The sequence below is a fragment of the Ranitomeya imitator genome, chromosome 3, assembly GCF_032444005.1.
Source record: "Ranitomeya imitator isolate aRanImi1 chromosome 3, aRanImi1.pri, whole genome shotgun sequence".
NCBI lineage: Eukaryota > Metazoa > Chordata > Amphibia > Anura > Dendrobatidae > Ranitomeya > Ranitomeya imitator.
This window is the reverse complement of record NC_091284.1, coordinates 719,227,141-719,241,395: the sequence shown is the minus strand read 5'-3', so window position 1 is coordinate 719,241,395 and position 14,255 is coordinate 719,227,141. Positions and strand designations below refer to the sequence as shown.

Below are 14,255 nucleotides of genomic sequence, written 5' to 3'. Positions count from 1 at the left end.
ACTGAAATCGTGTGACCGTTACCTCTGACTTACGTTCAGTCAGAAGTTGTGGTCATATGGTGGTGACGAGGGACCAGATCAGTGTCAGGAACAGCTGAAGACAGCAGCTAGTGAGTATATTACTAAGGTCAGTGAACTTACATTAGTTGCACCACTCCATTGCAGAAATTAAAAAAAAAGACTGGAGTGTTTCAGCTCCTATTGTCTAGAATTGAACCCCACCGATCTGATATTGATGACTTATCCCAAGGCTAGGTTATCAATATCATAAGCCCAGAAAACCCCTTTAAGATGCCTTTTATTATGTCTTAAAATTGGAAAACTTAATCTAGACCAGATATACGGGCAGAAAATGAATTAAATTTATCACATTGGCACTCACAACACAATTATCCCTTCCTTAAGTTATTTCTTGATTGCTTTCAATTAGACCAATATTTTAGCTTATACCCAGTTTTTTGCACAATTGGTGCATTGTAAGAGTTTGTCCCCTTTTTCTAGATACTTTAAAACTGTCTTGTGAGGGGCAAAAACTGTCTAAATTACATAATTCTGGTGCATTTTTCCATAAAGTCGGTGATGAATGAGGGTCTCACTAAGGGACTCTCACCGATTACTAGAACCGGGGCAGCGAGAACCCTGATCCTCCTCACTGCATGACCGGATCAAGCACCGATCAAGTTTGTGCCCTGTAATCATACATACCGTACATTTTTTGTAAAAATAAATGGCTCTAGGAAAACAGACATATGGTTCAATTTCGTTAAATCCAAGGTCTAAAAACAAGAATTGACAGAGACATTGAGCCATTGGGATTTGGAATGAAACATTGCACAAAACATTTAGAATTGTAAGGCACATGTGCGGTATTATTATGCAGTATTATATACCATCCTTGCACTATCTTTCCCTTCTGTTAAACATTATTATGGGGTTTTTTTTATCTCTGACCCATATAATGAACAGTTAGTCTTATTATACCTCCCCATGAACATCTTGGGCCAAGATCATTGACATAAACATTCCAAAGGCAAAATCTCCATTATAGAAAACCCATACTTGTCTTTAAGAGAAGCAAGCCTATTATTTCAGCTGGTAGCGGGGATAATTGTGGCCTTATGCCTCAGCAACGTCATTAGTTCCGAATGAATAAATGGTGATTCCATGAAGAATGGCGTAGGCGATAACATTTTTTTGTAAGGAAAGGATAGATTCACAGTAAATGGTTCATTTTAAGAAACTCAGTGTTTTTCTACGGTGTCCTACTCTAATTGACCAATTTAACACTACGTGATGCAGCCCGCGGCAAGAGGGACTGGTAAGTAATTCTTTATGTGTAAAAAATTCATTTAACACTTGGCTATAAACAGTGATTGATTGTCAGGGATCCCTTGTGCAGAACCCTCATCTTATTCAGGGGATCAGCTCGTAGACTTTCGTGCTAAGCTGTAATGTAATGTAATGAGATGTAATGTGGGAGGTAATTAAACAAGTTTTACAGTCTCCTCGCAGAATGGCACAAACAGGGGCTGTCGATATAAATAGAAAATCCTCATTATTCACCAAATGTAAGGGGAAATGTGAAAGACGGGAATTTTAGCTGCACGGCAAAAATAGAAGAAAGCGGAGATCTATGACGCCTTTTTTTCCAATTGATCCCTGCAAGGCACTGGAGATCTCTGGCACTTTGTAAGTATTACAAGAGCGAACAAGAGCAAACTCACTGTCTAGGAGTAAAATATTTAGAATTGAGAGTCCTCAGTGGTTGATACCTTTTAATGGCTAACTGAAAAGATGGTAACAAATTGCAAGCTTTTGAGACTACACAGGTCTCTTCATCAGGCATAGACCAATACAAATTCTGAAGAATCACATATTTATGCACAACATGGCATAGAAATAAAGGGAAAAACCATGGATAAGACAGGTGACATGAAGCAGAATTACCATGAGTGATAAACAGTTATGTCCATAAATATTGGGCCGATTCTTAGATAAGGATTGTTTTATTGTCCTCTGATTGGGGTCTGGTTCTCTTGTGATGACCCCTCATAGTCTGAGGGGCAAGTTCCTTAGTTGATGTAAAAAGACATAAATCCGTGTGACAGATTCATTCCTGCAGTGAGAGCGTCAAAGGTCGTCATCAGCTTATATTCCCAGACTCTTCTGTCTCTCTGAGATTTGAAGTTACCTTTTAACACAAGTAATTTCATGTCCATAATGTTATGATTTGGGAGACAAAAATGTTTGGCCACAGGTAGACCCATTGTTTTTTCTCTTATTGTATGGTGATGAGAGTTCATTCTTGTTCTCAGTTTCTGCCCTGTCTCCCCCACATACAGACCCCCAGTTGGACATTTAGTACAAATAATTAGGTACACCACATTAGAAGTGTCGCAGCTGAAATTATCTGGTATCTTGTAGTCCTGATGTGAATTGGAGATCTTTATCTTGTCCGTGGTCATTATAAATGGACACGTTTTACATTTTTCTGATTGCAAGGAAAGGTACCTACAGCTGTTGGAGAGGACAGGGAGCTCTTGATGATGCTTATTAGATTTGGGGGCTGCCTAAAACACAGTAGTGGGGGTCTGGAAAAATGGATTATCTACTGGCTTAGGCTACTTTCACACTAGCGTTAACTGCAATCCGTCACAATGCGTCGTTTTGCAGAAAAAACGCATCCTGCAAAAGTGTTTGCAGGATGCGTTTTTTCTCCATTGACTAACATTACGCGACGCATTGCGACGGATTGCCACACGTCGCAACCGTCGCGCGACAGTTGCGCCGTTTTTCGGCCGACCGTCGGCCGCAAAAAACGTTCCATGTAACATTTTTTGCAGCCGACGGACCGTCTTTTCCGACCGAGCAAGCGCGGCCGGAACTCCTCCCCCACCTCCCCGCACCTCACAATGGGGCAGCGGATGCGCTGAAAAGCAGCATCCGCTGCACCCGTTGTGCGGCGGAGGCAACGCTAGCGTCGGTAACCTCGGCCCGACGCACTGCGACGGGCCGGGCCCGACGCTAGTGTGAAAGAAGCCTTACACGGTACCAAGATATATTTCTTTCCTGTGTCTCGGACATTTTGGCTGGGCTCACATGTTCCGACATACTGTAGCTATAGCGCGCCACCCCGTTATAAAATATGCGTCACTTGTACATGCCAAATTTGAGTCACCTTTAAGGAGATGGCACTTGATTTATCAGAGCAAATACAAGTGTATGATTATTCATTGTTTGATATTCTTGATACCTTTTCATTTTTGGGGGTAGAAATTAAATCCTAAAGGGATTCTGCGGCTTTAAGCTGCATGTCTACAGTCACTCTATGTAACTGCAGACTTGTAAATCCTCACATTGCGTGCACTGCGTGTTGTTTGGATTCTCCTCCGGTGATGTTGGCGCCGGGTGGTCATGTGAGTTGCATACTTCTGGCCATATTTCAACTAGACTTGTCTGGCCACGCTCATTGCAAAAGTAAGTCTAGTCGGCACATGACTGTAAGTATGCAAATTACATACTTGAGTCATGCCCACCGTTCCTGGTGCAGGCACTAGAAAATCTTCACAGCATGCAGTGAGCGAGATATGAGGATTCAGAAGTCTGCAGTCACATATAGTGATTTCAGACTTGTAGCCAAAGGTCAGGCAACCCCTTTAATAATAATTTAAAGGCCGGGTCCATTTAAAAACAGACCAGTGGCGTGCAGAAATTGCAGATTTGACTTACTCCATGTGCAGCTCCGTGTGCGTGTCATCATTATGGATGGTGGAGAATATGTCATGATATTGCATGCATTATTCTGGTCCCTAAAATGGACCAAAGTACGGTAGCACCCCTTCTGATTTTTTTCTATGCAGACTACCATTTCACGTGGGAAAGCGCCAATGTGCGCTAGCACACTGGCTATAGTAGGTCTATGCACTTTCCATGTGTGATTCCTGATGCACACGAGTAGCACATGAACACATTTTTACACATTCATCTCAAAGAGCCGCAAGTGTGATTTTATACACACTGAGACAGTTTTACTAAATCAGTACAATTTTTTTTGTCTAAACTTAAATACACTAGATTGAAAAATCAATAATGACTTTTAGGATTGCTACAATAGGTGGCACTAGAGTTCTAGTCCTTTTCCTCTCTGAAGAAAGTTTCATATTCAATTTCCAAGAAGATCAGTGCATGGCCTTTAAGTCTCCTTACACATCTGTCATCACTTACTTGGTAATACATTAAATTAAAGGGAATCTCTTGTCATTGTGCTCTAGTCCGTGAAAGTGAGACTGTCATGACCCTTCCAGGAACCTCTTCTAGATGGAATAAGACAACTATTTGAAGTAGGGGGCATGACCAACCTGCAAAAAGAAAGCTGATCTCTAGATCAGCACTGATCTGCTTTTTATGATTTATAAACAACCATTTACAGTATGGCTGTGAATCATGATGTTCAGAGCAATTAATGCTCAGCTGCCTTTCACATCCATTTGATGTGAGAATATGATGAAAAAAGTGAGAACTACACTCTGATATTATTCTGGGACTAGCTGAAGAGCCCGGCGTTGCCTGGGCATAGTAAATAACTGTGGTTAGTTATAGCACCTCACTTGTCTTATTTTCCCATCACGCCTTTCATTTTCCCAATCACATCTTTAATTTTCCCCCTCACATCTCTCATTTTCTCCCTCACACCTCTCATTTTCTCCCTCACTCCTCTCATTCCCGCCTAACACTTGTCATTTCGACCTCACATCTGTCATTTTCCGATCACTACACTATTTTCCCTCACTCCTCTCATTTTGCACTCACACCTTTTCATTTTCACCTCACACCTCTCATTTTCACCTCAGTATATACATGTTTGTCATCTCCCTTATATATAGTATACACCTGTATGTCATCTCCTGTATATAGTATATACCTGTATGTCATCTCCCCTGTATATAGTATATACCTGCTGTGTGTCATCTCCCCTGTATATAGTATATACCTGCTGTGTGTCATCTCCCCTGTATATAGTATATACCTGTATGTCATCTCCTCCTATATATAGTATATACCTGTATGTCATCTCCTCCTATATATAGTATATACCTGTATGTCATCTCCTCCTATATATAGTATATACCTGTATGTCATCTCCTTCTATATATAGTATATACCTGAATGTCATCTCCTCCTGTATATAGTATATACCTGTGTGTCATCTCCCCTGTATATAGTAGATATCTGTGTGTCATCTCCTCCTGTATATAGTATATACCTGTATGTCATCTTCTATATATAGCATATACCTGTATGTCATCTCCTCCTGTATATAGTATATACCTGTAGGTAATCTGCTCCTGTATATAGTATATACCTGTGTGTCATCTCCTCCTGTATATAGTATATACCTGTATGTCATCTCCTCCTGTATATAGTATGTACCTGTATGTCATCTCCTCCTCTATATAGTATATACCTGTGTGTCATCTCTCCTGTATTTAGTATATATCTGTGTGTCATCTCCCCTGTATATAGTATATACCTGTGTGATCTCCTGTATTAGACCTCGTTAACACGTTATTTGCTCAGTATTTTTACCTCAGTATTTGTAAGATAAATTGGCAGCCTGATAAATCCCCAGCCAACAGGAAGCCCTCCCCCTGGCAGTATATATTAGCTCACACATACACATAATAGACAGGTCATGTGACTTACAGCTGCTGTATTTCCTATATGGTACATTTGTTGCTCTTGTAGTTTGTCTGCTTATTAATCAGATTTTTATTTTTGAAGGCTAATACCAGACTTGTGTGTGCTTTAGGGCGAGTTTCGTCTGTCAATTTGTGTGTGTTGAGTTGTGTGTGGCGACATGCATGTAGCGACTTTTGTGAGATGAGTTTTGTGTGGCAACATGCGTGTAGCAACTTTTTGTGTGTCGAGTTGCATATGACAGGTTAGTGTAGCAAGTTGTGTGCAGCAAGTTTTGCGCATGGCGAGTTTTGCACATGGTGAGTTTTATGTCTGGTGCCTTTTGAGTATGTGCAAGTTTTGTGTGAGGCAACTTTTGCATGTGTTGCAACTTTTGTGCATGTGGCAATTTTTCCGCTTGTGCAAGTTTTGCGTGTGGCGAGTTTTCCATGAGGTGAGTTTTGCACTTGTGGCGAGTTTTGCGTGAGCCTAGTTTTTGCATGTGGCGAGTTTTGCGCGTGGTGAGTTTTGATCGGCGACTTTTGTGTTTCGACTTTTATGTGGCGAGGTTGGTGTATGTGTGGTGAAATGTGTGCTGAGGGTGGTATATGTGTTCAAGCACGTGGTAGTGTGTGGCGCATTTTGTGTGTGTGTTCATATCCCCATGTGTGGTGAGTATCTCATGTCGGGGCGCCACCTTAGCAACTGATCGGTATATACTCTTTTGCGCCATCGCTCTCATTCTTTAAGTCCCCCTTGTTCACATCTGGCAGCTGTCAATTTGGGGGAAAAATAGTTTGGTGAATTGGAAAGCGCGGGGTTAAAATTTCACCTCACAACATAGCCTATGACGCTCTCAGGGTCCAGACGTGTGACTGTGCAAAATTTTGTGGCTGTAGCTGCGACGCCTCCAACACTTTTCATTTCACTTTTTCCCCATTATGTAGATAGGGGCAAAATTGTTTGGTGAATTGGAAAGCGCGGGGTTAAAATTTCACCTCACAACGTACGTAGCCTATGACGCTCTCAGGGTCCAGACGTGTGACTGTGCAAAATTTTGTTGCTGTAGCTGCGACGCTTCCAAAACTTTTCCTTTCACTTTTTTTCCCCATTATGTAGATAGGGGCAAAATTGTTTGGTGAATTGGAACGCGCGGGGTTAAAATTTCGCCTCACAATATAGCCTATGACGCTCTCGGGGTCCAGACGTGTGACTGTGCAAAATTTTGTGGCTGTAGCTGCGACGGTGCAGATGCCAATCCCGGACATACACACACACACACATACACACACACACACACATACACACATTCAGCTTTATATAGTAGATTAGAACAACCGACATGATCTGCTGAATTAGGAAAACCTAACAGATATCAGCACCGGGTGTCTTTAAATTAACCGGAAGTCGCACGTGTGACTCGGTGAGTTAGGGCTTGCTCACACCACCATAGACATCAGGCGGGTGCTACCCGATTTTCATCAGATACCAATCAACACTAATGTTATTGTATGGGGCAATGCTGATGACCATTTTTTTTTCATTGACAGTATCAGTGAAAAAAATCACAGCATGCTGCGATTTCACTCTGAAGTCAGAAGACACTCATACATTCTAGTCTATGGGTGCTTGGAAAACATCAGACTGCACTCAGATGACATCTGAGTGGAGTCCGATTTTCCCGTACTTACAGAATGAAGAAGATGGAGAAATGTTGTTCTCCATCTTCTTCTCATCTTAGAGAATTGTATCACACTATGCTAACAATCGCATCAAAATCTGATCAGAGTATGATCACAGTGTCATTAGCATAATCAACCGGATTCTCTAGGATGAGTGAATCTTAGATCGTGTGACCCTGGCCTTATAAAGTATCTCCTGACTGTCTAGGGGAGAGCAATGCTCTGAGGCTGTAGGACAACCGCTAACATAGCAGATGTTTCCAACATGAACCACTTAATAATGTGAAGTATCTGAGCAGTGGTTCATTTCCCCAGGGGGCGATTCTTTCAGGATAGCCTGTTTGTAGATAAGGAAGACTCAGGAAGAGGCCTTCATCTGATGCTGACTTTATATATTCTTGTAGCTGATTCTCTTGGTAAGGGAATCTGAAACAAGGCGTACTATGCAAATGTTTATGAACTGGGAGGAAAGGAGGCGTACAGGACTGTGCAATATGCGCAAGGCTACGTTATCTGACACAATCCAAAGTCAGCAGCAGCTTCATTGAGACAGATGTTCCTAAAATCACATCTATGGCTACACATCTATGGAGATAATAAATTCTGGTCCAATCTCCTCTGGATTTTTGTCTTCAATCGAAACATGCAGCTGCGAATGGGAAATAAACAAAAGCGCTCCCAGGGGTGTGCACCTCCCGATTCACTTCCCCCTCTTCTGTAGGGTGCGGGAGAGCTAAAATATCATTTTCAGCGGCCCAGCTGTTCGGACAGCTGTTCCAAGAGCAGGACAGTTAACAAGAGCTAGCGGAGGCAGATTACATGGGAATCAATCAGACAGAGCTATGGGTCTGCCACAATTAATTGCCATTGTATGTGGGGTGACTCCTGAGCGCCGCCGCGCACTCAAATCTCTTGGCTGGGACACAAGTTTCAATCACCATTTACAAGCAATCAGAAGCATCTTAACATAAGGCGAATCCTGCTGGCAACCAAAGTGTTAACTATATAAAAAGTTGGGAGTAAAGAAAGTGACAAGCTGTGCGGGAGAAAGCAGATGAACATTATAGCAATCTATGGTCCATCTTGGTCAAAGAAACATAAGTAGGTATAAAATGTAATGAAAGGTGCATGAATATTAGATCATGGGAATTGGTTTAAGATTTGAAACTTTCAAAACTTTTCAATGGAGATTTTTATAGTATCATCTGGCCGCATTCATACAATAATGTAGATTTCCATTGACTTCTACGGTGAGCATCCAACTCAAGCAGTCCCATAATAGTGCTGCACTCATCAAAAGCCTCCAAAGACCCCACAGCATGACACTTCCCATTACGATACGGGTCACCCAGGTCTCCTCTACCTAGAGAATTGATCTTGTAGATCTCCGCGTTGTAGAATTCTGCACTTACCTCCGAGTTAAAGCGGATTTGACACACGTTGCAGGAAATGACCGGCCGTTTTGTCTTCATCAGTGGGATGCCAAAGCTAGGGCTGATCACAGGTTTGTGGACGGGGTCCATCTGTGTAGACAGAGCACAAGCAATTTCCCGTCAAAAAAACACCAACAAGAAACTCATACTAATGGAAAGCCAGCTGAAGGAACCATGCTCTGCTCTCCACAGATTCATTTCTCTCCCACAGAGCATGAATGAGGCTAATAACTATTCCCAGTAAGACACTGTGCACACAGGTGCTCGGCACAGCAAGGCTACAGCAGTAGAGAATGATCCGGCCGGCCTGTGCTACATGGGGATGTGCTCCATCCAACAGATCTGCTGCTGGGAATGTTTTACAGAAAGTTTCTGCAGCAAGAACTCTTTATTTAGTTTTATAAGATGCTTGATCCTCCCACCCTTCCCCAAGGGAAATCCACCCTGATCACTCATCCATGAGCCAAACCCAAAAGTCAGAGATAAACTGACAGTTACAGTAAACTGTTTCCAGAATAACGAGCCGTTAAAATGACAATGAAAAATATTTGCTGAGGTACTTGATCGCTTCAAGTCTTTTTGCAGTCTTGCCACATACAATATTCCTTCAGTTTCTCTGTGATGCTTTTCATAATGAATAAATCTTTCCTTGCATTGTAAAAAGTAGAATGTAGCATAAACTCAAATCCATGATAATGTTACCTCCAAACAGGGAATATTGTGCCTTTCTGTACTTAGTTATTTCTTGCTCATTAAAAGGCTTGTCTATTTTAAAGTATCCTTTTTATATACCCAATTAGGAATTTTTTAGAGCACCCGACATACTGTACATTAGGTAAAAGGCAGCTGAACTCGCCGACTTCAGGGGGCCTGGATGACCATCTGATGTGTATGTGAGCCTCCTGACAGATGATAACGGGGGAAAGAAGAATTGGAAACTTGAAGTCTAAACATTACGTCCCTTTTCTTGGGACACAGGAGGAGTCTGGCAGCAACTTTCTCCCTTCTCCCTATTGAAAATATATGACCGATAGGTCAAGCTGAGTGTATGGACAAGTCTGGAGAGATGGCTTTATGCCCAATGAACATGCAGCTGACAACTATCTCATGCGTTGGGTCAGCTGTAGTTAATGGGTTGTCCATTTTCAGAAAACTTACTATTACTTAGCGCTCCACTGCTTCCCTGGTATCTGTTTGTCTGCAGCGCTGACAAAGTGATGCTGCAGTCAATCAGCAGCTCTTCCTATCTACAAGGGCAGAGCCGCTGAGTTGATTGACTGCAGTTCTGTCAATGTGACGTCAGCATGGCAAAGAAACAACAGAAACTAAAGCAACAATGAAGATATGGCGCTTGACCCACTCAAAGTTAGTAATACCCATTTATTTATATAGCTACCACAACCAATAGGACAGTGGTCCCCAACCTTTATTAACCAGAGAGCCACATTCGGCTCTGACAGATGGTCATGAGCCACATCCAGAGCCCTGCGAGTAGTGACACCCAGAGCCCCCCTATTACCTGTATAATGACAGCCAAAGATCTTCCCTCTGAGCTATTCAGCTCGCTGGACAGTTCCCTGCTAACCCAGATACTTGTACCTGTGTTGTTTCTGATTGTCTCCACCCTGATTGAACACCCTATTTAAACCTGGCATTGCACTCCCTTCCTTGCGAGATTATTGAGTTACCAGCCTCTAGTCAAGCTTCCTTTCACCTGCCCCTTCATTTTAAGATTATACCGCTGCTTCCGTGTATCAACTCCTTGGCTATCCCCCTGACTATGCTACCTGCCGATGCTGCCCCTGGTGGTTGCAATACAACTACTGTAACCTAGGTCAGTCCATAACAGATATCTGTACGGCCCTGTCTTATAGGCAGTATACTTGTGACCAGGGGTTCCCACTTTATCCCCACTGGGTATTCTCGTATAAAGCATTCCGAACCACACTAATGTATCCAGCTTCAAGCACCCTCAATATCTGGCAGCATCATCCTATTTCCATTATTCACAAAGTAGAAACGCCGGCACTAAACCAAACAACATGCATACCTTTGTCAGTCCACGGGAGGCTGGCAGCGGTTTGCTTCACGGACATAAGTGCAACAATTCAGACGGACAACGTCATGAAGAATCCAAGTGGGGCAATGAAGAGATGGCACTCTATGGTCTTGTAAAAAATATCCTCTTTATTGCATGAAGATTAAAAACATGGATGCGGGGGAGCAGGGTCTGTGGTGGACCATAGTGTCCCATGTCTTCATCGCTTCAGTTGGAATCATCCTATTTCTAGATTACCATTTTTATCTCTCCACCCCCGATGGGCCAGTATATGCACACCCAGATCTGCTCCTCCATGCGGGGTAGCACAGAAACGTCTGGAGACCTGCTCTTCCTACCTGTTTGCTAGACCTAGTCCTAAAGCACTAAGTTATCAGAGAGCCGCAAGCCACACAATATGGGCCCACAAGCCACATGTGGCTCCCGAGCTACAGGTTGGGGACCACTGCTAAAGGAGAACGTTTTCTGAAAGGTGTCAAACCCTTTAATAGAGGGGATCGCCTGTTCAGAATCCTCTTCCTTTCCTAACATTGAATATCTTACAATGTATCTATCACTTTAGTGGGATTTGTTGACAATGTATTATCATTTTCAGACATTTTTGTTTGGTCTGTGGTGGAGCCTTCATTACTCTGCAAACAGAGAACAAGCGGGATCTGTTTGATCACTGCGATTCATTAGAATGATAGGGACCATCAGTAAAATACTACAGGAAAAGGGAGATCTGGCAGTACTCTCGTGCATGGAGATAGCAAGAACAGAAAATATGCAAGCTACATAGCTGCGTTTTTTAGCGTAAAAAGAATGTATTTACTTTTCTCCCACATCCTGTTTGCAGAGAAAGCCCGTTACTATGTTAATTTCTCAGCAATTATAACTGAGAAGGTAATTTAATTACTGTTCTCTCGGCAAAAAAAAACATGAATTGCAATGAGATTATATCACATGTCCTGGATCTCCGGGAATCTACATGAACTTACAATTAGTATTTGGCGCAGTTCAGTACAATAATAAACCTTTATGTGCAGTATATCCATCCCACATGTACTTCATGGTGAATGGGAAAGTAAAGGGTATGGGGTGAAAGACTGTAAAATGTTAAAGCTGTGTGCCCATGGATAGCAGCGTTTTGGAAGCAGCATTTTTTCACTGCCTCCAAAATGCTGCGTTCTAATCACGTAGTTCAATTCTCCTGTTCTTAGTGAGCTATGCGGATTTAATGCATCTAATGAGTGGCATCTCCGCTGCCGTAATTAACATGCTGCGGCTCGTATATAGACATGAGCGAATATCGTCGGATTCCTCCTTATTCCGCTCGCTAATAGAGCTTTCTGAATAGCCGCAGTGGGAACCCGGATACCTGGAGCGATCCCGATAATCAGGTGTCCGACGCCGCAGCTGCATGTGTCACAGCGCCGGACACCTGATTATCGGGAGCGCTCCAGGTATCCGGGTTCCCACTGCGGCTATTCAGAAAGCTCTATTAGCGAGCCGAATAAGGAGGAATCCGACGATATTCGCTCATGTCTACTCGTAAACCCGCACCGCAGGTGAGTATACGGAGCGGTAAATAGAAGCACAGTGGGCATGGGATTTCTATAAATCTCATCCACTGTGCTTCTAATGTAGTAGAACGCAGCGTTTTGGACGCAGCGTACCCTGACACATAATAATGCTGTATCATCAGATGCTTCGGGAAATGGAGCAAACAGCACATATGAAGTAGATTTTAGGATTTAAAAGATTATCAAGAATTCTCTTTCCAGGGCAATGTTTAGTCTGGAACTTTAGATACTTCTGACCTGGTAATTCAGCCAAGTTTAAAAATTAGAGAACTGGGAAAGTTTAATAGTATTACTAAACGTCAGACTACCCATCAGCATATATCTGGTCTAGCTAGCGAGTGGCTCCAAGGGGCACCAATAAGCCCCACTGTCTTGGTTGCGATGATTTCTGCCAGCTCAGTTGGCGTTCTCCAGCTTCATCACATCAAAATAGCAATTCTTTCTCTACTGGTGTGCTCTGTGGAAGTGGCGTCACTGCCATCGTCACGCTGATTGACAGCCGGATCCTGACAGTTAAGCAGTGGTGAGCCGGTTGTCCACCAGCATGACGTCTGCAGTGACGTCCCATAGACAAAGCGGAGTGCAAGAGAAGATGTTGCTCTGTCGACGTGATACAGAAGCAGGATAATGTCTGTACGTGACCGCTCTAATCCGGCAGAGATCATCACTTGGCAGAATAGGCAGGTAGTTACCAACTACCTGCTGGTAACTTCTTAGCCCCATACAAAAAATTATCAAAGTCCGGGATAACCCCTTTAAGCTGCATGTACACTGCAAGATCATTGTGACTGAGCGTTAATTAAAAACTTGTTTCATAATTATCTTGCCGTATAAAAAGACTGCTGCTCATCAGATCAACAAGAAAAATGCAGATCCACCATTTTGTGCTGTGTAAAAAGTTCATTGTTCTCCTTGGTGCATTGTCCTATGTGAACAGGACTCCCACTGCCGATAACTATGGCAGCCTGTGTGCACTGAGCGATGTACCATAGATTGCCCTGTGTGCATCGTTTATTGCAGTAAATGACCGCTAATGGGTAAAAGTTTACTGATGGGCGGTTGTATCGTGCCCCGAGTTGGTCCATGTAAGCAGACCTTTCCTTAACTGAAGATATAGGGCTGATAGAGTTAAGTTGCTTGCCCTTTGCAATGGAGACTCTAGCTACTACTCTGACAAATGCCATGTAAAAGATTTTTACATGTATCACTTATCCCCAGGATAGGTAGTAAATGTATGATCTCTGGGAGTCCCACTGCCGGTATCCCGAGCACCCACTAGAACAAAGGTCCTAAACCCCTCTCCGGAAGAGATTGAATAGAGCACTGGTCATTTAGACACATTACTGACTTATTCAGTGTATATGGAACTGATGAAGATTTCCTAATGCCATACTTGTTTATTTTCCTCTGCCCCATGACCACTACAACTGATGTTCTGATCCCTCCTTCAAGAAGAGATTGAATAATAATTACAGTATCCTGGGGAGAAGATCAGAACCGTGGTTCTAGTGAGTGGGAGCCCAAAAGAATATTTCCTATCCTGGAGATCGGTGATAAATGATTTTCGTGGGCCAACCTCTTTAACACTAGACTATTCTTTTCATAAGGCAATTAGCAGAGTAGTAGCTGGGCTTTCTGTTAGTTCGGTCACCTCTTCAGCCCCATACCTCATTCATTTACCAGTTATCCTGTTGATAGGCAATAAATGTGTTTCTTGGGCTAAGTTGTTTGTGTATCTACAGTTATGATCATCCTGCTGTTTACATATTGAGTCTGGGGTTGATGGAAAAATTAGGGTGACTCGTAGATGCCTTTCATTCAACCTTCAGGCCAGTTTAAC

At 42.8% G+C, this 14,255-nt stretch overlaps 1 protein-coding gene across 3 annotated transcripts in view; it reads right to left on the bottom strand.

Annotated features, from left to right (window-relative positions):
• The window catches only part of ZNF385A (zinc finger protein 385A), a 257,364-nt gene that overhangs the window by 42,376 nt on the left and 200,733 nt on the right, over positions 1-14,255 (bottom strand). For all 3 annotated transcript variants that reach the window (XM_069758715.1, XM_069758716.1, XM_069758717.1), the window contains one exon: positions 8,771-8,881. In XM_069758715.1, the coding sequence (XP_069614816.1) occupies positions 8,771-8,881 (111 nt within the window). The remainder of the gene's footprint in view (positions 1-8,770; positions 8,882-14,255) is intronic.